At 37.5% G+C, this 27337-nt stretch overlaps 1 protein-coding gene across 15 annotated transcripts in view; it reads right to left on the reverse strand.

The window, feature by feature from the left end:
• The window catches only part of EFCAB5 (EF-hand calcium binding domain 5), a 190315-nt gene that overhangs the window by 107007 nt on the left and 55971 nt on the right, over positions 1 to 27337 (reverse strand). For all 15 annotated transcript variants that reach the window (XM_019429688.2, XM_019429682.2, XM_053893211.1 and 12 more), the window contains one exon: positions 637 to 793. In XM_019429688.2, the coding sequence (XP_019285233.2) occupies positions 637 to 793 (157 nt within the window). The remainder of the gene's footprint in view (positions 1 to 636; positions 794 to 27337) is intronic.

The raw sequence follows: 27337 nt of genomic DNA on the forward strand, positions 1-27337 counted from the left end.
ATAGTGCTGCTATAAACATTGGGGTGCATGTGCCCCTTTGAAACAACACACCTGTATCCTTTGGATAAATACCGAGTAGTGCAATTGCTGGGTCATAGGCTAGTTCTATTTTTAATTTTTTGAGGAATCTCCATGCTGTTTTCCAGAGTGGCTACACAATTTGCATTCCCACCAACAGTGCAAAAATGTTTCCTTTCTCCTCATCCTAGCCAGCATTTTTTGTTTCCTGAGTTGTTAATTTTAGCCATTCTGACAGGTGTGAGGTGGTATCTCATTGTGGTTTTGATTTGTATTTCCCTGATGATGAGTGATGTTGAGCATTTTTTCATGCGTCTGTTAGCCATCTGGATGTCTTCTTTGGAAAATGTCTGCCCTTAATGAAGAGTTTGGGAACCTCAGCCAGAGTCAATATTTTAGAAATAGCTAGAATTTAGAAATAGCTAGCTAGAATTTTTTTTAAATGCTCAAGAGAAAATTGAAGAAATTAGCTCTCATGGACCAAACAGGTCAAGAATCAGCTTACCTCAGTAACACTGAAAATTTAGAGGTAGGTTTCTGGCACTCCACTCAATATTCCAACAATCATCCTCTTATCACCCACTCTGCCTCCCCTTCACAGATATCCTCCTTTCTTACCACTACCAGAGGAATCATTCCTTTGGGGTCTAGAATCCATTCACTGAACTGCTCCTGCAGAGCCTGCTTCCGTATATTGGCCACCTTGATTTTGACTTCATTTATGCATTCTCTTTCTTCTCGTTTCTGTTTAATACTCTCCTTCATCTTGGATACTCTGAAGGAGGTCAAAATAAAAGACAGGTTGAGTTAAGACTGTTGGGTTTGATTCAGATTGTTCAAATGGCAGAAAACAAGAATTCAGAGCCTCATTTAAAATTTGTTCCTGTCTTTACTCCATGAAATCTTCTTGATTTAGGCCTGAGGTGACCCCCTCTCCCCACCCCACACTTACTGAATTTGGCACTGATCACAGGCTGTCTTCTAGTATTATTTGAGTTTTTATAGAGGTGGGTCTTATTTTGCCCAAGAAAATATCATATTTAAGAAATACTAAAATAGCCCTAGAGGCTGCCACATATACCTAAAAGCAAAGCTGAATGCACTAAAGACTTACAGTGGTGGGACTCTCTCTTCTCTGGATACAGAAATCATCTGGAAAGATTCTGATTTCCGGTCTACAGTGGAAGTATAGAAGCTGCATTTATAATAAGCATCTTAGGTAGTTCTAATGTCTTGGACCAAACTTTTGATTTCTGTCTAGGAATATATATTGCCAATTTCCTTTAAACATCCAGAGTCAAATACTTTGACAGTCCCTGAGCATCATAGTTATCCTTATATTCAGAGAGAGTTACATTATCCATGTTGGGAATGGGAGAAGAATTGTGATTTTGATTGTTCCCATATTTGTCATCCCTATTAGGACTCTAAAACCCCAAACTGGTTTGGATTGAAACACCAAAATGTCTCAAAGTAATCAAAATATCTGCTGGTTTCGAATACAATTTGCTTGAGCCCGGTATTCTTGCTTTAAAAAAGAAAGACTAAGGTCTTCCAATCTGATCTGATAGATTTGGAAACGCAAAAGAATTTACAATTAGGACTGGTAAATTGGATACCTCTAATAATCCAAAAGAATCAATCGAAACCTAAGTCATTGCTTTATGCTCATATAAGGCCTTCAAAATTTTTGTGACCACTCAAATTCTATCCATTCACTCAAGTAGTGCAAGGAACATCTTCCTCTTACAGCATCATTTGCCTATATTAAAATTGAATGTTTTATTTCATCAAAACCAATTCTAATCAGCTTATATTGAGAACTGGCTATAAACTTCGAGTGGCCGCAGTGTACTAGACCATTGCTGGGCCTAACTGAAGACTCTGGACTGCTGAACAATGGGACTTGTTTTAATCAATCATGTACAAACCTATGGATTCCCTCTGTCCCATACAGTGTGATAGTTTTCAGTTGTTATAACTATAACCATTATAAACTTTTTGAAACTCTTATATTTTCCCCTTCTGTGAAGTAGTTAGTGAATTCCTCACTGCTGTATCTTCCTTTGCCTGGAAAGTTAATAAATTAAGTTTTTGCTTGTTTCTTTTTAAGCTATGGTGGTCTTAGTTTCACAAAGCTAAACTGGACTTCTTGGCATCCCTGGAGCATGTCCATATTATTTCTGTGATGAGTATTCATATAAAAATCCACATATGACATGTGTCTACTTAATTATTATACTTACTTAACTCTTATTTTTGTTTATTCACCCATATCTTATTATGAAAGGTATAATGACTGAAGCAAAGTCTAAGTTACTGGATAATCAAATATTTGAATAGATGAATAATTAGGCTTATCTAGAACTTTATAAAATGATTAAAAACAGTTATCATAGCTTCCTTATTAAATACTGAAAATTAATTCTGAGATTACAAAATTAAATAATTACCCCAAATTAAGACATATCTTGTAATAATCATATGTGCCTAAAAACAGGAACAAAAAGGCAAAAAAAAGCCCACAAAAAACCAAAACAAAACAAAAAAACCCCAAACAAACCCAAAACTCACACAAGAAAACTTTCATCATGAAAACAAAAGCAGGATTAGAATAAGTTAGTTAATTCATTTAACAAATACTTATTGAGCATTACTTATACAACACAGTGTTAGAGACTGGGGATGTGAAGATGAATACTACAGACAGTTCCTGCTTACATTATAGCAGGGGAAACAACCATTACAATTGTCATAAATGCAGTAAAAGAGAAACACAGGGTGCAATAAGAGATCATATAAGGGAAGAATTTCACAATGAAGTGGTATGTGAGCTAAACTCTAAAGGATTGGTAGGATAAGATAAAGAGGAAGGAGAAGAATGATACAGAGGGAATGGCAAACGACAAGACCCTGAGGTGAAAAGAAGCATAATATGTTTGAAGACCTGAAAGTAATCCTGTATGCCTGGAGTAAGTATAGAGTGTGAGAAGAAGAGAGGCAGCAGTGAAGGCTAGAAAGTAAGTCCTATGCTAGCTTGGTTGGATGGTGATGACGTTACCAGGATCCAGTTAACCCATTTGGATTATATTTGGAGTCTCGTGTTCAATGGCCTGGAAATACAGACTAGGTTTTGTTTCTTTATTAAAAAGAGGGATGAAATGATGTCTGAGCTGAGACCTAAAGTTTGTGGAGGATCTAGCCAAACAAAGAGAGGGACCAAGTGGGTCATACAAGGAAAGTCTTATAGGCCTACTTAGGGATTTTGGTCTTTATCTTAAGAGTAAGTGCAGACCATTGAAAGGTTCCATACTGGGGGAAAACGGAATAAGATTAACCTTTTTTAAAAAAATGACTTCTGTTACAAGTAAAGAATGGGTTGCAAGAGGGTAAGAGTGGATATAAATATACCAATCAGGAGCCTGCTGTAATAGTGCAGGTGAGAGCTGATGGTAGTTTAGACTAGGGTGGCAGCAGCAGGGAAGGTCAGAAACGAACAGATTTGAGAGAAGAAGGTAAAACCAATAGGACTTAATGATTGATGAAAAGCACACAGTCAGAAAGTAGAAGGTGTCAAGTTGCATCTCTTGGGTTTGGGCTTGAAAATCTTGATGCAAAACGAAATAAGAAAATGACTTGTGGAAGATGAAGTGCTTATGAAACATCCAAGTACAGATATTGAGTAGATACATATACTGGTCTGAAGCTCAAAAAAGATGTTTGGGCTAGAGATCTAAATCTAAGAGTCATGAAGGTACAGATGGTAACTGAAGTCATGTGTTGGAATGAGCGCACTCAGCAATGATTTTGGGTGACAGGACAACCACAACTTAAGGAACCTTAATATTTGAAGATCAGATGGCAGAGAATGAGCCAGCACAGGATACTGAGAAGAACTAAAATGAGGTAGAAGGAAAAAAAGTAAAGAATAATATCATAGAAGGGTAAGAAAAGAGTATCTCAAGGAGGAAATGGTCAACATTATTGAATATTGCTAAGAGGCCAAGTAAGATGAGGATTGCAAACTTTCCACTGGGCTTGGAAAAATGGAGAACATTGTGATCTCAGTAAGTGACATTTATGAAAGACAGCCTGGAATGAAAGCCAGATATAACAGGTTGAGAAATGTGTTGGGAGTGGGGAAAATGTATATGGACAACTGCTTTAATAAAGTTAGCTATGTTTTAGTTACATTTCTTCAACTTGAGGGTATAAATTCCTCACAACAAGAACCAAATTTTGAATTTTTTCCCTATAAGGTATGGCTCAACATTGAGTACTTGATAGTTATGCAATAAATACTGATTAACTAAGTGAGACTCCTCAATAAATCTTAATTTATAAGATTAATAATTAATAATTCATTATCTTAATACTGATTAACTGAGACTCCTTAATAAATTATTAATTTATCTAACACATATTTATTGAGCCCCAACTCATGTCAAGTACTGTGCTCAGTATTAAAAATACGGATATGATAGAAAATAGTCCTTGTCTTCAAAGAGATTATAGGGAGGTAAATCAACAATTACATTAAAAAATGTGCTAAATGCTGACATGAGCTTACAGGTGCTTCAGGAATATAAAGAAAGGGTACCTGACCCAGAGAAGGTGAGACAGAAGGTATCCAGAGGAAGTCATACTTGGGCTGATTCCTGAAGCACAAGGAAAAATTGTCCAGCAAGAGAAAGGAGGGTAAGGATATTCTAGATGGAGAAAGCTGGCACTCTGGATTAGAGGAAAGGACATCTGGCTAGTGGTTTTCTTTAGTTGATATGTAAGAGATAATAAAATTGATGTGCATAAAGAATGTAGCCTATCTAGCCCAGATGAGTGAAGTCAGGGCTTTATGATCTGAGTTCAATCTCACTACATGCTGGGTACCTCATATCTAGTGTCTGCAAGTTTTAAGCTGGACTTGATGGTGAAGATTTCTATTTCCCTCCCCCCCCACCTTTTTTTAGCAACAGTAATTGAAGAGTGGTCAAGATTTCTATTTCCAAATCAGGTGGTTGAACTCCAACTAAACCACCTTCTTGGAAGCATATGAGCAAGGCAGAGGACATTTCCCACTGGATATTTCCCATGGGAGTCCTGGAAAGCATCTATTTTGATGGTGTAGGACTGAGGTTGGGTAGAGGATATATAAACCAGTGTGGTAGCACATAAGGTCTTCCATCTGTTCTCTTCTATAAATAGAAAAAAAAAATCCTATTTTCTTCTGAGGATATCAGTTACTGGATAGTTTAAAATGAATCAATAGTTGGGGCACCTGGGTGGCTCAATGGGTTAAGCATCCGACTTTGGCTCAGGTCATGATCTCACCATTGGTGGGTTTGAGCCCCACATCGGGCTCTGTGCTGACAGCTCGGAACTTGAAGCCAGAGCCTGCTTCGGATTCTGTGTCTTCCTCTCTCTCTGACCTTCCCCCACTTGCACTCTGTCTCTCTTTCAAAAAAAAAAATAAACATTACAAAATTTTTTTAAATGAATCAATAGCTTTATCTGGCAAATCCTAGGAATTTCTGGATATCCTGGATAGTCTTATTCCAGGACCACCACACCTTGTCATGCATTGTGACAGATATCCAGCCCCAGCTGGAGTGAACTTGACTTAGGAACTTCAGTCTTTTTAACATTAGGAATGTCTATGCCACTGAAGTAGGACCACAGACTCATTCACCATCAAGTTTCAGGGTGTGTGTTTGAAGGATATTAGGATAACATTCAAGGAGACCATGATTTCTCAGTCTGTAAGAACTTGAATTTCTAAGTACTTAATAAGGGGATATATACATATGCAACAAAGTGTGACCTAGAGATGGATAGGAAACTAGTAATATATAAACATTATTATTATGCTTCGGGTTGAACAAAAGTAGAACCTACTTGATAAAGTCCTACCACACACCATTGGCTATAATAGTCATTCAAATGCTATAAAAACACATTTTCCCTATCTATCCACTCACTTTTGGCATAATCTGTTTTACTGGATTGATAAACTATGATATTCAGTATGAATTGACAAAATGATTGATATTAATAATATCACTTGTGGGAGAAGCGCCCATGGGATTTCCTAGCTTAATATAACCATAAGAGTTTGGCTGGGTAAAGAGGTGACAGCTGGTGTGGTGTATGAGCAGACAGACATCTGTCTAGGAAGTCACTGTCTCCTGGCAACCAAAGAAGATCCATATCATTCCTTTAGTCTTGCCAAGTCCTAGTGACTGGCAAGCATGAGTTAGACATTTGGGGTTTTTTTTTGAAACACAAAAAGTAAGTACTTTGAAGTAAATCATCAAACCTTTGCAGATACCAAATTCCAATAGAAACATACACAATGGGTGCTGTCATATGGTCTGCATAAGTTCTTTGAACACTATACAACGAGTTAATTCTCAGGGAATTACTGAGTAAAACATTTTTTAAAATATTAAGTAAAATAAAGAGTGCTGTCTCTTTTCCTTTTAGTTTTTACTTGGCTTATATGTATCCTTAATGCTTGAGCATTTATCCTGACTTATTTTTCTCCTTTTTGTAGCTGTGGTGGAGAAAGTAATTCTATGAAATAGTTTGTCGTGATTCTTCTCTTTGTGCGTTAAATGTTCCATTGTTACTTCATAAGGCTAATAAAGAGTTGTCAAAGGGAAAATGCACAAAAGGTATCTCAAGGTGCTGCACAGACCCCACACTGATTATGCAATAAGCAAAGGATGTAGGAATCTAAGATCGTTACCAAGCCAGAACCTGGTAGGCATCACTATAATTGCCACACAGGAAAAGATCCAACTTTTTGCCTTGCGTCTCTTATATCTACTTCCTAGTTCATTTGAATTCTCATCTACGCTCAGGACTATATATCAGGACTGGTAGAGAAAAGTGAGGACATTTACAGTATAATAGGCCCTGCTTCTCTGGAATAGTAAAATTCTAGCATTAATAGTCTCTTTGTAATTTTTAAAGTTTTTTTTTTAATTCCAGTTAGTTAATATACATCTCTGTAATATTCTTTACTGTTTAAATTTTTTTATTTTTAGAAATATGATATAGTAAAATTGACCTTTTTTGGTACATAGTTTTATAAATTTAAACACATACATAAATGTGTAACCATCACTATAATCAGGCTATTGGAAGTTCATAATCCTATTTTAAAAGCAAATGCTTTTCATTATCAGTTCACAATAAGGCAGTCGTGACTTATAAAATATGCATTCACAAGCACAGGAGGAATCAAGAGTCAGAGGGAAAAGATACTGAAAGAAAGATGTTAAAAGAAAAGAAAATCTGAAGGAAAGCAAAAGGACAGAAACCTAACATATCAATTTTGCAAAATTACACACAAGAATTAAAGTCCACTTCAATTCTTTATCTGTTGTTCAGAAACCCTGATGAAAAGCAATAAGGGTATATTGCATATGTAAAACTTACAAACAACAGTGATATTTTATTTTTTAGTTAAGTGGCTACCACTATAAAAATTGTTCCAAGTCAGTAAGGAGCATCTTCTCTATCTATTGTTCTTGGGCACCGAACAGAGACGAATCCCTTTTTACCCAGGGAAGTAGTGAGATGAAAAAATTTTGGATCTAGTTGAGGCAAATGAATGCTTTAACATCATCACCAGAAGATAAAGTCTTGACAAACCAAACAAAAATTTTATTTGTCTTTTTTCTTGAATATAAGTAAGAAAAACTCTCATTCCTAAAATAAATGGACTTCTCCAAAACTCTGTAAGATGACCCAAACAATGATATAGTTTAGAGAATTTAAAAGCAAGACTGTTTTAGCTAAGATTCCTGTGTTTCCAAGCTTTAATGAATAGATACTGTGCTGTTGTAAAAGTATGTCAAGGATTTCTGAATATTCTGCAGATGCCTGACACTGTCATATGTTGGCATATAGATCTTGAATTTTTGCAGAAAGAGATAAAGCCCTACTCCTGACAATCTAGGCAAACAAAGCATCTATGATTACTTTAACTCTTTCATGAAATTCCTACAGTATTGCTCCAATAGAAACTAGGGCTCTTATCAACCTTCAAATGACCCTAAATATTCAAACTCTCAATTCAAGAAGCATTACCGAAATAAACTCTGTTGTGTTGTGTCATTTGTTGGCAATGAGACCTAGGCCAGTGTCCAAGTGCGCCCATTACTATTCTTTTATAGATATTGATAAATGACTAGTTTTATGTACTGATTGAGATTTACATATCCCTAACAGGAGGAAGGATTTGTCAATGTATTGACTTACAGCCTTGACACCAGCTCTCAGATTTTAAGTATTTTTCATGGTAATTGATCTAAATACAAATCTAATTTATTGCTTTGCAAGAACAGATGGTGAACAGAAATGTTCTTTAAGCTATTTATTAAATTTAATGACACTGCCCCCTGCTGCTGTTGGAAGTTTTCACTAGTACTAAAATTCCCTTAACTTGGTTTCTCTACATAATTGGTTTTGAAACTTTTGTCAGTGTGCAGAATGACCTTCTGTGGAACTTGTTTTCAATGCATCCTTAAAGGTTCTGATTCAGAAGATCTGAGGAAGAAGCTAGGAATCTGCACTTTTTTACCATGCATCCAGGTAATCCTGATGTCATTCTTAGGCAACCACACTCTGAGAAAGACTGTTTGAACTGAAATTTAAAATGCCATGTCCACCTATAAAATAAAACAAAAGAAGAGTTCTGTACATATCTCTTACTTTATTCTAGAGGAATATATGTACCCAATTTCAAAAGAATTGTTATTCTAAAGCTTCTGATTAGTTCCTTACCCTGTAGGAAGAATACTAAAACAAATCACAAGCAATTTTAGATTCTTTTATAAATTTTAAGCAATCCCTATCAAAATAACACTAGCATTCTTCACAGAGCTAGAACAAACAATCCTAAAATTTGTATGGAACCAGAAAAGACCCAGAATAGCCAAAGCAATCTTGAAAAGAAAACCAAAGCTGGATACACCACAATCCCAGACTTCAAGCTGTATTATAAAGCTGTAATCATTAAGACAGCATGGTATCGGCACAAAAACAGACACACAGACCAATGTTATAGAATGGAGACTCCAGAATTGGACCCACAAAAGTATGGCCAACTAATCTTTGACAAAGCAGGAAAGAATATCCAATGGAAAAAAGACAGTCTCTTTAACAAATGGTGCTGGGAGACCTGGACAGCAACATGCAGAAGAATGAAACTAGACCACTTTCTTATACCACTCACAAAAATAAACTCAAAATAGATAAAGGACCTGAATGTGAGACAGAAAACCATCAAAACCCTAGAGGAGAAAGCAGGAAAAACCTCTCTGACCTCAGCTGCAGCAATTTCTTACTTGACACATCTCCAAAGAAAAGGGAATTAAAAGCAAAAATGAACTATTGGGACCTCATGAAGATAAAGAGCTTCTGCACTGCAAAGGAAACAATCAACAAAACTAAAAGGCAACCAACAGAATGGGAAAAGATATTTGCAAATGACATATCAGACAAAAGGCTAGTATCCAAAATCTATAAAGAACTCACCAAACTCCACACCCAAAAACCAAATAATCCAGTGAAGAAATAGGCAGAAAACAAGAATAGACACTTCTCTAAAGAAGACATCCAGATGGCCAACAGGCACATGAAAAGATGCTCAATGTCACTCCTCATCAGGGAAGTACAAATCAAAACCACACTCAGATACCACCTCATGCCAGTCAGAGTGGCTAAAATGAACAAATCCGGAGACCATAGATGCTGGAGAGGATGCGGAGGAACAGGAACCCTCTTGCACTGTTTGTGGGAATGCAAACTGGTGCAGCCTCTCTGGAAAACAGTGTGGAGGTTGCTCAAAAAATTAAAAATAGATCTACCCTACGACCCAGCAATAGCACTGCTAGGAATTTACCCAAGGGATACAGGAGTGTTGATGCATAGGGGCACTTGTACCCCAATGTTTATAGCAGCACTCTCAACAATAGCCAAATTATGGAAAGAGCCTAAATGTCCATCAACTGATGAATGGTTAAAGAAATTGTGGTTTATATACACAATGGAATACTACTTGGCAATGAGAAAGAATGAAATATGGCTTTTTGTAGCAATGTGGATGGAACTGGAGAGTGTTATGCTAAGTGAAATAAGTCATACAGAGAAAGACAGATACCATATGGTTTCACTCTTATGTGGATCCTGAGAAACTTAACAGAAAACCATGGGGGAGGGGAAGGAAAAAAAAAGTTAGAGAGGGAGGGAGCCAAACCATAAGAGACTCTTAAAAACTGAGAATAAACTGAGGGTTGATGGGGGGTGGGAGGGAGGGGAGAGTGGGTGATGGATATTGAGGAGGCACCTGTTAGGATGAGCACTGGGTGTTGCATGGAAACCAATTTGACAATAAATTTCATATACAAAAAAAAAAGCTTCTGTACAGCGAAGGAAACAATCAACAAACCTAAAAGGCAACCGACATAATGGGAGAAGATATTTGCAAATGACATATCACATAAACGTTAGTATCCAAAATCTGTAAAGAATTTATCAAACTCAACACCCAAAAAACAAATAATCCAGTGAAGAAATGGGCAAAAGACATGAATAGACACTTCAAAGTTTATTGAAGATAGATATCCAGATGGCCAAAGAAAATATCCAGATGGCCAACCGACACATGAAAAAATGCTCAACATCACTCATCATTAGGGAAATATAAATTAAAACCACAATGAGATACCACCTCACACCTGTCAGAATGGCTAGAATTAACAACTCAGGAAACAACAAATGTTGGCAAGGATGAGGAGAAAGGGGAACATTTTTGCACTGTTGGCGGGAGTGCAAACTGGTGCAGACATTCTGGAAACCAGTATGGAGGTTTCTCAAAAAATTAAAAATAGAACTATCCTACGACCCAGGAATTGCACTACTGGGTATCTATCAAAGGGATATAGGTGTGCTTTTTTGAAGGGGCACATGCCCCCCAGTGTTTACAGCAGTGCTATCGACAGTAGCCAAAGTATGGAAAGAGCCCAAATGTCCATGGTCGAATGAAGGCATAAAGAAGATGTGGTATCAGTGATCAAAAAGAATAAAATTTTGCCATTTGCAACAACATGGATGGAACTAGAACGTATTATGCTGAGCGAAATGAGTCAATCAGAGAAAGACAAATATCATATGACTTCACTCATATGAGGAATTTAAGATACAAAACAGATGAACATAAGGGAAGGGAAGCAAAAATAATATAAAAACAGGGAGGGGGACAACACATAAGAGACTCTTATACAGAGAACAAACAGAGGGTAACTGGAGGGGTTGTGGGAGGGCGATAGGCTAAATGGGTAAGGGGCATTTAGAAATCTACTCCTGAAATCATTGTTGCACTATATGCTAACTAACTTGGATGTAAATGTGAAAATAAATAAATTATTAAAATATAAATAAATATATATTTATTTTTATGTTTTTATATTATTTATTATTATATTATATATGTAATATATGTTGTTATATATTATATAATTATTATATATTATATATTATAATTATATTATATTAAATTATATTTAAATTACATTAAAATTAATTAAAATATATTAAATATATTATTATATTATTTTACATATATATGTATATTAAGTATATTATGTATATTTAAGTATAGGCATGCCAGAAGACATTCAAAGGAAAATATGAAGATTTAGGAAGAGAATCAGAAGTGTCTTATTTGTTTGTTGTTGTTCTTAGTTTGTTTTTTCAGATCTGGAAGAGAGCTAGATGTTTTCTAGACCAGGGGTCAGCAAACCAAGTCTAGTGCCCAAATCTGGTCTGCTGCCTGGTATTGTATCACTCAAAAGCTAAGATGGGCTGTTATATTTTAAAATAGTTTTTAAAAATCAAAATAAGAATAATGTGTTGTAGAATGGTAGAAAATCTACGAAATTCACATTTGGTATTCATAAATAAAGTTTTCTTGTAACATAGCCATGCTTACTCATTTACCTATTGTGTATAGCTACTTTTGTACTACAACAGCAAAATTGAGTAGTTGTGACTAAAGTTTCCAGGCAAAAAGCTTTTAATTTTTATGTAATCAAATTTATCAATAATTTCACAATTTTGGGGTGCCTGGGTGGCTCAGTCAGTTAAATGTCTGACTTCAGCTCAGGTCATGATCTCACAGCCCGTAGGTTCGAGCTCCGCATCAGGCTCTGTGCTGACAGCTTGAAGCCTGGAGCCTGCTTCGGCTTCTGTGTCTCCCTCTCTCTCTGCTCTTCCCCCACTTATGCTCTCTCTCTTTCTCTCAATAATAAATAAACATTAAAAAAATAATTTCACAATTTTGAGTCGTGGTGAAAAAGGTTTTTCTCTGGTAATAAAGGGATTTAACCCCTGGTTTCTTCTAGTTTTTGTATGGTTTCATTTTTCACATACATATACTTAGTAGGATATGTTCTATGGATAAAAAAGCTGCAAATAAATCTAAAACATCATTTAGTAGGGACGCCTGGCTGGTTCAGTCCGTTAAGTGTCCAACTTCAGCTCAGGTCATGATCTCGTGGATTGTGGGTTTGAGCCCCACGTCAGGCTCTGTGCTGACGGCTCAGAGCCTGGAGCCTGCGTCAGATTCTGTATTTCCCTCTCTCTGTGCCCTTACCCCACTCTCTGTCCTTACTCCACTCTCTCTCTCTCTCTCTCTCTCTCAAAAATAAATAATAATAAACATTAAAAAACATTTTTAAACATCATTTAGTAGCTCTATTATTAGTAGGATTATTACCATTGTTATTTTTAAGTTATTTTACGTAAATTGTAGGATAAGACAACTAATTCTGTCAATGTTGTTAGGAGCCAAGATTTTCAGTAAGAAAAAAAAAAGAGAGCTACAAATATAAACTCAAGGATAGGTTAAAAAAAAAACAACCCTGCAATATTATATTTGATATGAAATGATCAATATTTACTCATTATTTAAAAAAATTATACTTGTTAACCCTAAAAGAGCCTAAAGCAATATGATACAATATTTTTGAGCATTCCTAGTTCTCAGATGAGTGATCCCCATTAAAAGGAACTAAGAATCCTTTTAAAAAATGCATGAAGCTTCCAAAGACTAAAGGAGTAATGTTGGAAGAACACAGGGGCCAAAGTTGGGTCAAGCTGAGGATCAAGTCGGTAAAGTGTCTGACTTCAGCTCAAGTCATGATCTCATGGTCCATGAGTTCAAGCCCCATGTGGGGCTCTGTGCTGACAGCTCAGAGCCTGGAGCCTGCTTCAGCTTCTGTGTCTCCCTCTCTCTCTGCCATTCCTGCACTTGCTCTCTGTCTGTCTGTCTCTCTCTCCATCTCAAAAGTAAATAAACATTAAAACAAAATAAAAATTAACTATAATGGATTAAAATACATTGAATATATATTAAAATCAATGTGTCCATTATGATACTCAAAAGGAACCTTTCCCCCAAAAGGGAAAACAATCTTTCAAATTTGCCCCTCCAGGTGACTATTGATAGATAAATAGGTAGACACATAGATACACAGAGATACAATATACAATACTCTGAAAATCTGCAATTAAAAGGAAAGAATTAAACATTAATTTTGTCTTACTAGTAGGAAGCATATTTCAATGTAACCAAATACATAGCAATCAAATGTGATATATTGTAGGGATTCCAATGGCTCAAAATTAGGAAACCTATTGATAAAATTCATCATTAACAGGTCTAGGGTGAAAATCAAATGATTATCTTCACAGGTGTTGAAAAAGTGTTTGACAAAATTAACAGACTTGAGCTTTAAAAATCACTCTATAAAGGAGTTAGAAAGAGAAGAACAATCAAAACACAAACCCAGCAAAAGGAAGGAAATAATAAAGATTGGAGCAGAAATAAATAATATAGAAGCTAAAAAAAGAAAAAGAAAAGCTTTTCTTTTCTCTGCCATAATGGTGTGTGCAGTTCAGTGTTCTTTCCATGTCTTCTCACAAGACTTTCAGGATCAAGCAATTCTTGGCCAAGAAACAACTGAAGAAGATTCCATTCTTCAGTGGAATCAGATGAAAACTGGTAATAAAATCATGTACAACTTCAAGAGGAGGCATCGGAGAATAACCAAGCTGGGACTATAAGGGATCACACATGAGATGGCACACATATTTATGCTACATGAAGGGCATGTACTTGTATCTTGGGACTCTGTAAATATTGCTGCTACCTAAACAACAGACGTGTTTTATTCAGGGAAATGATTTTCTCTTACTATGCTTCAGTAGGTTGCTTCGGTAATAAATATGTGAGACCTCGGTTTGAAAAAATAAATGAATTTTTAAAATTTAAAAACAATAGAACAGATGAAACCAGGAGCTGGTTCTTTGAAAAGGTCAGCAAAATTGGGGGTGGGGGAGGAGTTAAGATGGTAGAGCAGTATGGAAACTCTGAGCTTGTCTCATCCCTGAAACGCAGCTAGTCAGCACAAAGCCATTTGAATACCTAGGATATTGACCTGAGGACTAACACAACAATCTGCATAACTTGAGCCACAGAACTTGGCAGGTACACGGTACAGAGAGGTAAATTGTGGGAGAGAAAAGCTGTGGAGTGTAGGGAGCCATTTTTGTGGAGAGAGGGCAGAGAGAGAAAGAGAATTGGGGAGAGTGCAGCACAACAGTGTCATGCAGGAAAAGCACTCTCCCCAAAAGTAGCTGGAGAGAAAGAGAGAGAAAGAGTGAAAACACTCACAGGGGACTGAACAAGAAATCTGTGCCCCAAAACCTTTGATGGGGAGAAAAGAGAGGGTTTCAATACTACCTGGATTCTATAAACAGTGGAGCACAGAGTCTGAAGGTTGGGAGCTCAGTGCCTGGTGGTGCTCTGGTGAGGAAGTAGGGTGAATCCCCAGGAGCAGGCAGTGTGGCCTGCGGGGGTCCATGTGCCACACGGGGAGGAGTGGTTCCCCTGCTTGCAGTGAATTTGGTAGAGAGGATACAGCCACCCTGTGGGCAAAGGTCCCAGCAGACAACAGAGAGCAGCCACATTTGCTGGTATTGGAACAAAGATGCCAGAGTGTGGTGAAACCTGGCACTGGCTGTGTGTTGTGATTTACCATACTCTCTGAAACTCTGCTGCTGTGTGATCACATGAACGTTTTCTGGGGCAAGCCAGCATCCAGCCATTGCTCAGTGAGACTCTCCCTCAAAGAGCTGGCTCATGTCCAGCCACAAGGGTTTCTGAAGTGTGGGGTTTTGAAACACTTCCCCATCTGAGATAAAACTCTGGAGGGAGGTGTCACCTGGCTGGTGACAGCTTAGACACAGATAGGGTAGAGGTGGGGAATGGATGGAGGCCTGAGACAAAGGAGGGGTGCTTGATCTTGGGTCAGTGAGAATGTCAAGTTCCTGCACCAGAGACTTTGGGGTTGGGTGAGGCCATTTCTACTTCTGCGCATGCACATGCCTACTGCACTGATCCACCCCACTAAGCTAAGCAGCGCCACCTAGTGGAGAACAGAGCCATTACACGAAGTACCACTCAACTGTGCCCTCCAAGCACATGCCCCACAAGACCAGCACAAGTTACTCCACCTGCTTAGTGTATGGACTATAGAGGGCTTTATATCAGTTCTAGAGGAAACTAGATATAACTTCATTTGGGTTTCATTCTGTTTCCTGGTTCAGTTATTTGTTCGTTTTCTTTGCTTCTGTTTTTGCTTAAATTGTTTTTTTTTTTCTTTATTTTCTTTCTCTTTCTTGGATTCAGAAAGAACATGTTATTTTTTATTCATTTTATTTTATTTTTTATTTTAAAAAATTTTTATTCTATTTTCTTTATTTCATTTTATTCTATATATTTTTTTAATTTTTAAAAATTTTCTTAACTTTTTTTCTTACCTTTCCCTTTTTTCTCTATTCTATCAAGCTTCTTTCAACAAGCAGATGGAAACACACCTAGGGTCTAGCTACCTTTATGTGATTTATTTGTTTTGTTTTTTAGTTTTAATTTTTTATTTTATTAATTCTTCTGCCCTCCAGAATGACAAGAAGAAGGAATTCACCCCAATAGAAAGAATAGGAAGAAATGATGGCAAAAAATTTAATGAACACAGATATAAGTAAGATGTCTAAACTAGAATTTAAAACCACAATTATAACAATACTAGCTAGGGTTGAAAAAAGAATAGAATATACCATATAATCCCTTTCTACAGAAATAAAATAACTAAAATCAAGGGAGGCCAAAGTTAAAAATGGAAACCAAGACCAATCTTGAATAGATGTTGTGTAAGCAAGGATGGATGAGGCAGAGCAGTGAATCAGTGATTTGGAGATAAAATTATGGAGAATAATGAGGCAGAAAAAAAGAGGGAAACAAAGGCAAAAGATTACAATACAAAACTTAGAGAACTCAGTACTTATTAAAAAGGAATAATACCCATGGGGTGCCTGGGTGGCTCAGTCAGTTAAGCGTCTGACTTCAGCTCAGGTCATGATCTCACGGCTTGTTAGTTTGAGCCCCGCATCCGAGCCTGGAGCCTGCTTCAGATTCTGTGTCCCTGTCTCGCTCTGCCCCTCCCCTATTCATGCTCTCTCATTCTCTCTCTGTCAAGAATAAACATTAAAAAAAAATTTTTTTTAAGGAATAACATCCGAATCATAGGAGTCCCAGAACATGAAGAGAGAGAGAAAAAGTGGCAGAAGGCTTATGTGAGCAAATTGTAGCAGAAAACTGTCCTAATCTGGGGGAGGACACAGACATCAAAATACAAGAAGCACAGAAAACTCTCATTAGGTTCAACAAAAACTGACCATCACCAAAGTGTATCATTGTCAATTCACAAAATACACAGGCAATGAAAGAATATGAAAGCAGCAAGGAGAAAAAAGTCCTTAACCTACAAGGGAAGACAGATCTTGTTCACAACAGATCTGTCCACAGAAACTTGTCAGGCCAGAAAGGAATGGCAGGATATATTCAACATGCTGAATCAGAAAAATATGCAGCCAAGAATTCTTTACCCAGCAAGATTGTCATTCAAAATAGAAGGAGAGATAAAGAGTTTCCTAGACAAGCAAAAACTAAAGGAGTTGTGACCACTAAACCAGCCCTGCAAGAAATTTTAAAGGGGAGACTTTGAGTGGAGAAAAGACAAAACAAAACAAAAGAGACCAAAAGCAACAAAGACTAGAAAGGACTGAGAACATCACCAGAAACAGCAACTCTACAGGTAACACAATTTCACTATATTCATATCTTTCAGTACTCACTCTAAATGCAATCAATCAAAAGACATATGATATTAGAAGGGATAAGAAAATAAGACCCATCTATATGCTGCTTACAAGAGACTCACTTTAGGGATGCCTGGGTGGCTCACTCGGTTAAGCATCTGACTTCGGCTCAGGTCATGATCTCATGGTTCATGAGTTTGTGCTCCACATCAGGCTCTGTGCTGACACCTCAGAGCCTGGAACCTGCTTTGGATTCTGTGTCTCCCTCTCCCTCTGCCCTCCCTTGCTCATGCTCTGTCTCTCCCTCTTTCAAAAATAAATAAAAAAATTTTTAAAGAGACTCATTTTACACCTAAAGACACCTATAGATTCAAAGTAAGGGGATAGAGAACCATCTATCATTCTAATGGACATCAAAAGAAAGCCAGAGTTGTCATACTTATATCAGACAGACTAGATTTTAAAATAAAGACTAACATGAGATGAAGAAGGGCATTATATCATAATTAAGGGGTCTATCCACCAAGAAGATCTAACAACTGTAAATACTTATGCCCCCAACTTGAGGTCCCCAAATATATAAATCAATTAATCACAAACACGAAGAAACTCTTCAATAATAATAATATCATAATAGTAGGGGATTTCAACACCCCACTTACAGCAATGGACAAATCGTTTAAACACAAAATCAACAAGGAAACAATGGCTTTGAATGACACACTGGACCAGATGGACTTAACAGATATATTCAGAACATTTCATCCTAAAGCAGCAGAATACACAGTCTTCCTGAGTGCATATTGAGCATTCTCCATCATAAATCACATACTGGATCACAAATCAGCCCTCAACAAGTACAAAAAGATTAAGATCATACCATTCATATTTTCCAAACACAACACTATGAAACTTGAAATCAACCACAAGAAAAAATTTGGATAGACCATGAATACCTGGAGATTATAGAACATCCTACTAAAGAATGAATGGGTTAACAAGAAATTAAAGAGGAAATTAAAAAGTACATGGAAGCCAATGAAAATTAAGACAGGACAGCCCAAAACCTCTGGGATGCAGCAAAGGCGGTCATAAGAGGGCAGTGTATAGCAATCTAGGCCTTCTTAAAGAAGGCCTACACAACCTAAAATTACACCTAAAAGAGGTGGGAAAAGAACAGAAAATAAAGCCCAAAACCAGCAGAAGGGAAATAATAAAGATCAGAGCAGAAATCAATCATATAAAACAAAACAAAATAGTAGAACAGATCAATGAAACCAGGAGCTGGTTCTTTGAAAGAATTAACAAAATTGATAATTCCCTAGCCAGATTAATCAAAAAGAAAAAGGAAAGAACCCAAATAAATAAAATCACAAATAAAAGAGGAGAGAGCACAACAGACACCACAGAAATACAAACAATAAAAAGAGAATATTATGCACAATTATAGGCCAACAAATTGGGAAATCTAGAAGAAATGGACATATTGCTAGAAACATATAAACTACCAAAACTGAAGCAGGAAGAAATAGACCATTTGAACAGACTCATAACCAGTAAAGAAATCGAATCAGTAATAAAAAATCTCCCAACAGACAAAAGTCGAGGGCCGGATGGCTTTCCATGGGAATTCTACCAAACATTTAAAGAAAAGTCAACACCTAATTCTTTTGAAACTGTTCCAAAAAGTAGAAATGGAAGGAAAACTTCCAAATTCATTCTATGAGGCCAGCAATACCTTGATTCCAAAACCAGACAAAGACCCCACTACAAAGGAGAATTACAGACCAATTTCCCTGATGAACATGGATGCAAAAATTCTCAACAAGATACTACAAACCAGATCCAGCAATACGTTAAAAGAATTACTCACCATAATCAACTGGGATTTTATTCCTGGGATGCAGGGCTGGTTCAATATCTGCAAATCAATGTGATACATCACATTAATAAAAAAAAAAAAGAAAAGGATAAGAATCACATGATCCTCTCAAGAGATGAAGGAAAAGCATTTAACAAAATACAGCATCCTTTCTTGAAAAAAACCCTCAAGAAAGTAGGGATAGAAGGATCGTACCTCAAGATCATAAAGGCCATATATGAAAGACCCGTCACTAATACCATCCTCAATGGAGAAAACCTGAGAGCTTTCCCCCTAAGGTCAGGAACATGACAAGGATGTCCACTCTCACCACTACTATTCAACATAGTGTTGGAAGTCCTAGCCTCAGCAATCAGACAATGCAAAGAAATAAAAGGCATCCATATCAGCAAGGAGGAAGTCAAACTTTTACTCTTTACAGATGACATGATACTGTATGTGGAAAACCCAAAATACTCCACCAAAAAACTGCAAAAACTGATCCATGAATTCAACAAATCACAGGATATAAAATCAACAAACAGAAATCAGTTGCATTTATATACACCAATAATGAAACAGCAGAAAGAGAAATCAAGGACTCCATCCCAGTTACAATTGCACCAAAAAACATTAGATACCTAGGAATAACCCTAACAAAAGAGGTAAAAGGTCTATACACTGAAAACTATAAAAAGCTTATGAAAGAAATTGAAGAAGACACAAAGAAATGGAACAACATTCCATGCTCATGGATTGGAAAAACAAATATTGTTAAAATATTGATACCACCTAAAGCTATCTACATGCAATTCAATGCAATCCCTATCAAAATAACACTAGCATTCTTCACAGAGCTAGAGCAAACAATCTTAAAATTTGTATGGAACCAGAAAAGACCCAGAAAAGCCAAAGCAATCCTGAAAAAGAAAACCAAAGCTGGAGGCATCACAATTCCAGACTTTAAGCTGTATTACAAAGCTGTAATCATCAATACAGTATGGTACTGGCACAAAATCAGACACATAAATCAATGGAACAGAATACAGAATCCAGAAATGGACCACAAATATATGGCCAACTAATCTTTGACAAAGTGGGAAAGAATATCCAATGGAAAAAAGACAGCCTCTTTAGCAAATGATGTTGGGAAAACTGGACAGCCACATGCAGAATGAACCCAGACCACTTTCTTACACCATACACGAAAATAACTCCAAATGGATGAAAGACCTAAATGTAAGACAGGAAACCATCAAAATCCTTGAGGAGAAAACAGGAAGCAATCTCTTTGATCTCAGCGACAGCAACTTCTTACTCAACATGTCTCCAGAGGCAAGGGAAATAAAAGCAAAAATGAACCATTGGGACCTCATCAAGATAAAAAGCTTCTGCACAGCGAAGGAAACAATCAGCAAAACTAAAAGGCAACCGACGGAATGAGAGAAGATATTTGCAAATGACATACCAGATAAAGGGTTAGTATCCAAAATCTATAAAGAACTTATCAAACTCAACACCCAAAAAAACAACCCAGTTAAGAAATAGGTGGAAGACATGAATAGACACTTTTCCAAAGAAGATATCCAGATGGCTAACAGACACATGAAAAGATGCTCAACATCACTCATCATCGGGGAAATACAAATCAGAACCACAATGAGATACCACCTCACACCTGTCAGAATGACTGAAATTAACAACTCGGAAACAACAAATGTTGGTGAGGATGCAGAAAAAGCAGAACCCTTTTTCACTGCTGGTGGGTATGCAAACTGGTACAGCCACTCTGGAAAACAGTATGTAGGTTCCTCAAAAAGTTGAAAATAGAACTAGCCTATGACCTATAGACCTATAGACCTATGACCTATAGAACTAGCCTATAACCCATCAATTACACTACTAGGTATTTACCCAAAGGATACAAGAATGCTGATTCAAAGGAGCACATGCACCCCAATGTTTATAGCAGCACTATCAACAATAGCCCAAGTATGGAGAGAGCCCAAATGTCCATTGAATGATGAGTGGATAAAGAAGATATGGTGTATGTGTGTGTGTGTGTGTATATATATATAATGAAATATTACTCAGTGATCAAAAAGAATGAAATCTTGCCATTTGCAACAACATGGGTGGAATTGGAGGGTATAATGCTAAGCAAAATAAGTCAGTCAGAGAGAGACAAATATCATATAATTTCACTCATATGTGTTATTTAAAAAACAAAATAGATGAACCTAGGGGAAAAGAAGCAAAACTAATATAATAACACAGAGAGAGAGAAACCATAAGAGACTCTCAAATACAGAGAACAAACTGAGTTGCTGGAGGCATATTGGGTGGGCGAGTAGGCTAAATGGGTGATGGGCATTAAGAGGGCCACTTGTTGGGGTAAGCATTAGGTGTTATATAAAGTGATGAATAACTAAATTCTATTCCTGAAATCAAAAAAATGTTTTTAATTTTAAAAATAACAATAAAATAGATAAACCCACAGAGATTTTCATAATAAAAAAAGATGTCAACAAAATTGATACTCCTCTCATTTTAAAAAGAGAGGACACAAATAAACAAAATTACTAATGAAAGAGGAGAAATAACAACCAACACCACAGAAATACAAACAATTCTAACAGAATATTATGAAAACCTATTTGTCAACAAATTAGACAACTTGGAAGAAATGTTTAAATTCCTAGAAACATAAAACTTACCAAAACCAAAGCAGGAAGAAATGGAAAAATTGAACAGACCAATCACCAGTAATGAAATTGAATCAGTAATCAAAAAACTCTCCCAAAACAAAAGTCCAGAACCAAATGGCGTCACAGGTTAATTCTACCAAACATTTAAAAAGGAGTTAAAGAATATCCAATGAGAACAAGACTGTCTTTTCAACAAATGGTGTTGGGAAAACTGGACAGCAACATGCAAAAGAATGAAACTGGACCGCTTTCTTACACCATGCACAAAAATAAATTCAAAATGGATTAAAACCCTAAATGTGAGACCTAGAAACCATAAAAATCCTAGAAGAGAACACAGGCCATAACTTCTTTGACATCAACTGTAGCAACTTCTTTCTAGATATGTCTCCTGAGGCATGGGAAACAACAACAACAAAAAATACACTAAAAAAGTTTCTACACAACAAAGGAAACAATCAACAAAACTAAAAGGCAACCTATGGAATGGGAGAAGATATTTGCAAGTGACATATCCAATAAAGAGTTAATATCCAAAATACATAAAGAACTTATAAAACTCAACACCTAAAAAATAAATAATACAATTAAAAAATGGGCAGAAGACGTGACCAGACATTTCTCCAAAGAAGATCTCTAGATGGCCAACAGACACATGAAAAGATGCTCACCATCACTCATCATCACGGAAATGCAAATTAAAACTACAATGAGGGGAAGATGGCGGCGTAGGAGGACGCGGGGCTCACAGCGCGTCCTGCCGATCACTTAGATTCCACCTACACCTGCCTAAAGAACCCAGAAAACCGCCAGAGGATTAGCAGAAGGGAGTCTCCGGAGTCAAGCGCAGACTAGAGGCCCACGGAAGAGGGTAGGAAGGGCGGCGAGGCGGTGCGCGCTCCACGGACTGGCGGGAGGGAGCCGGGGCGGAGGGGCGGCTCGCCGGCCAAGCAGAGCCCCCGAGTCTGGCTGGCAAAAGCGGAGGGGCCGGACAGACTGTGTTCCGACAGCAAGCGCGACTTAGCGTCTGGGAGGTCATAAGTTAACAGCTCTGCTCCGAAAGCGGGAAGGCTGGAGGACAAAGGGAGGGAGAGCTGCTGAGCCCCCGGACGGCAGAGCTCAGCTTGGCGGGGAACAAAGGCGCCAGCGCCATCTCCCCCGCCCATCCCCCAGCCAAAATCCCAAAGGGAACCAGTTCCTGCCAGAGAACTTGCTCGCTCCGCGCAAACACCCAACTCTGTGCTTCTGCGGAGCCAAACCTCCGGCAGCGGATCTGACTCCCTCCCGCTGCCACAGGGCTCCTCCTGAAGTGGATCACCTAAGGAGAAGCGAGCTAAGCCTGCCCCTCCAGCCCCCGTGCACCTTGCCTACCCACCCCAGCTAATACCCCAGATCCCCAGCACCACAAGCCTGGCAGTGTGCAAGTAGCCCAGATGGGCCACCCCACCCCACAGTGAATCCCGCCCCTAGGAGAGGGGAAGAGAAGGCACACACCAGTCTGACTGTGGCCCCAGCAGTGGGCTGGGGGCAGACATCGGGTCGGACTGCGGCCCAGCCCACTAACTCCAGTTATACACCACAGCACAGGGGAAGTGCACTGCAGGTCCTCACCACGCAAGGGACTCTCCAAAATGACCAAACGGAAGAATTCCCCTCAGAAGAATCTCCAGGAAATAACAACAGCTAATGAACTGATCAAAAAGGATTTAAATAATATAACAGAAAGTGAATTTAGAATAATAGTCATAAAATTAATCGCTGGGCTTGAAAACAGTATACAGGACAGCAGAGAATCTCTTGCCACAAAGATCGAGGGACTAAGGAACAGTCACGAGGAGTTGAAAAACGCTTTAAACGAATTGCAAAACAAAATGGAATCCACGATGGCTCGGCTTGAAGAGGCAGAGGAGAGAATAGGTGAACTAGAAGATAAAGTTATGGAGAAAGAGGAAGCTGAAAGAAAGAGAGATAAAAAAATCCAGGAGTATGAGGGGAAAATTAGAGAACTAAGTGATACACTAAAAAAAAATAATATACGCATAATTGGTATCCCAGAGGAGGAAGAGAGAGGGAAGAGTGCTGAAGGGGTACTTGAACAAATTATAGCTGAGAACTTCCCTGAACTGGGGAAGGAAAAAGGCATTGAAATCCAAGAGGCACAGAGAACTCCCTTCAGACGTAACTTGAATCGATCTTCTGCACGACATATCATAGTGAAACTGGCAAAATACAAGGATAAAGAGAAAATTCTGAAAGCAGCAAGGGATAAACGTGCCCTCACATATAAAGGGAGACCTATAAGACTCGTGACTGATCTCTCCTTTGAAACTTGGCAGGCCAGAAAGGCTTGGCACGATATCTACAGTGTGCTAAACAGAAAAAATATGCAGCCGAGAATCCTTTATCCAGCAAGTCTGTCATTTAGAATAGAAGGAGAGATAAAGGTCTTCCCAAACAAACAAAAACTGAAGGAATTTGTCACCACGAAACCAGCCCTACAAGAGATCCTAAGGGGGATCCTGTGAGACAAAGTACCAGAGACATCACTACAAGCATAAAACATACAGACATCACAATGACTCTAAACCCATATCTTTCTATAATAACACTGAATGTAAATGGATTAAATGCGCCAACTAAAAGACATAGGGTATCAGAATGGATAAAAAAACAAGACCCATCTATTTGCTGTCTACAAGAGACTCATTTTAGATCTGAGGACACCTTTAGATTGAGAGTGAGGGGATGGAGAACTATTTATCATGCTCCTGGAAGCCAAAAGAAAGCTGGAGTAGCCATACTTATATCAGACAAACTAGACTTTAAATTAAAGGCTGTAACAAGAGATGAAGAAGGGCATTATATAATAATCACAGGGTCTATCCACCAGGAAGAGCTAACTATTATAAATGTCTATGCGCCAAATACCCGAGCCCCCAGATATATAAAACAATTACTCATAAACATAAGCAACCTTATTGATAAGAATGTGGTCATTGCAGGGGACTTTAACACCCCACTTACAGAAATGGATAGATCATCTAGACACACAGTCAATAAAGAAACAAGGGCCCTGAATGATACATTGGATCAGATGGACTTGACAGATATATTTAGAACTCTGCATCCCAAAGCAACAGAATATACTTTCTTCTCGAGTGCACATGGAAAACTACAATGAGATATCACCTCACACCTGTCACAATGGCTAAAATTAACAACACCAGAAACAACAGGACATGGAAACAATGAGGATATGGAGAAAAGGGAACCTGTGTGCACTGTTGGTGGGAATGCAAACTGGTGCAGCCACTGTAGAAAACAGTATAGAGGTTCCTCAAAAAGTGAGAGATAGAACTACCCTACAACCCACAAATTACACTACTATTTACCCAAAGAATACAGAAACCCTAATTCAAAGGGATACATGCACCCCAATGTCTATTGCGGTATTATTTGCAATAGCCAAATTATGGAAGCAGCCCAAGCATCCATCAATTGATGAATGGATAAAGAAGATGTGTTATATATATAGAATGAAATATTCTTCAGCCATAAAAAAGAACGAAATCTTGCCATTTGCAATGATGTTGATAGAGCTAGAGAGTATAGTGCTAAGCAAAATAAGTCAGTGGGAGAAGGACATATTCCATATGATCTCACTCATATGTGGAATTTAAGAGAAAAATAATCAAAGAAAAAAGAGAGAGAGAGAGAGACAAACCAAGAAACAGACTCTTAACTATAGAGAACAAATTAATAGTTACCAGAGGGGAGGTAGATACACTTATAAATAATAAAATAAAAATAAAATAAAATAAAATAAAATAATCACTCTATAATGTAGGAATTAGGCACACTTTTCTAATGTAATAAAATATGTCTTTTTCGGATCCAAATGGAGTAGAGTTATGACATTAATATATAGTTTTAAAAAACTGTTCATGGTGAGGCAGTGATATAAAAATCATCCTTACCAAAGTCATAAACAAGACAAGGATGCCCATATCATCACAATTATTTAACATTGTATTGAAAATAACATAACAAGCTAAGAGGAAGATATTAAATGTATACAAGTATAAAAATTGGAAAAGAACGAAAACTCCTATTATTTGCAGATAATATGGTTGCCTCACTAGAAAACCCAAATAATCAACTAAAATTATTCTATAAACAGTTACACTCAGTAAGGTAGTAGCGTATAAAAATATACAGAATTTAATAGATATAAATAGAAACTACATATAAATAGAAAATGTAATAAAATAAAAAATTCCCATTTACAATGGAAATAAAAAATAATAAAATAACTAGTAATAAGTTTAACAAGAGATGTAAGCCTAATGAAAAAAAACAAAACTTTAAGACAACAATGATAGATACAAAATAAGATGAGCAAATGAAAAGACATGTGTTTTCAGAAACACATCATTATTAAAGATGCTGATTTGCCCTAAGTTAATAAATAAATTTAAACATTTCAATAAACATTCCTATAAGGTTTGTTTTTCTGTTCTTTTTTTTTTTTTCAAGTAGGTGAATGAACCCTAAAGTTCATATTGAAAAGTAAAAACACTAGAGGGGCGCTTGGGTGGCTCAGTCGGTTGAGCGTCTGACTTTGGCTCAGGTCATGATCTCACAGCTCGTGGGTTCAAGCCCCATGTCAGGCTCTGTGCTGACAGCTCAGAGCCTGCAGCCTGCTTTGGATTGTGTCTCCCTCTCTCTCTGCCCCTCCCCCGTTCATGCTCTGTCTCTCTCTGTCCCAAAAATAAATAAATGTTGAAAAAAAAAATTAAAAAAAAAAAAAAGAAATACAGATCTTCCTTGACTTATGATAAGGTTTTGTCACATAAACCCATCATAAGTTGAAAATATCCTAAGTTGAAAATGCATTTAATACACCTAAACTACCCACCATCACAGCTTAGCCTAAGCCCACCTTAAATGTGCTCAGAACACTTACATTAGTCTACACTTGGGCAAAATCATCTAACACAAAGCCTATCTCATAAAGTGTTGAATATCTTGGGGCACCTGGGTGACTCAGTCAGTTGGGTGTCTAACTCTTGTTTTTGGCTCAGGTCATGATCTTGCAGTTTGTGAGTTCGAGCCCCACACTGTCAGTGCAGAGCCTACTTAGGATTCTCTTTCTCTCTCTGTCTCTTTCTCTGCCCCTCCCCTGCTCATGCTCTCTCTCTCTCTCAAAATAAATAAACTTTAAAAACATATTCATTATCTCATGTAATTGATTGAATACTGTACTGAAAGCGAGTAACAGAATGGTTGTATGGGTACAGAATGGTTATAAGTGTATGTATGTAATGCATGTAATGTAATGTATGTAAGTGTATGGTATGTGTGTATGTAACGTATGTTAAGTCTATGATATATATGTATGTAATGTATGTAAGTGTATGATACCATGAAGGGTATCATGGTTACATGGCTGACTAGGAGTTGTGGCTCAGTGCTATTGCCCAGCATCATGAGAGAGCATCATACTGCATATTGCTAGCCC

This window comes from Panthera pardus, unplaced genomic scaffold, assembly GCF_024362965.1.
Source record: "Panthera pardus isolate Hobbes unplaced genomic scaffold, ASM2436296v1 HiC_scaffold_3, whole genome shotgun sequence".
NCBI lineage: Eukaryota > Metazoa > Chordata > Mammalia > Carnivora > Felidae > Panthera > Panthera pardus.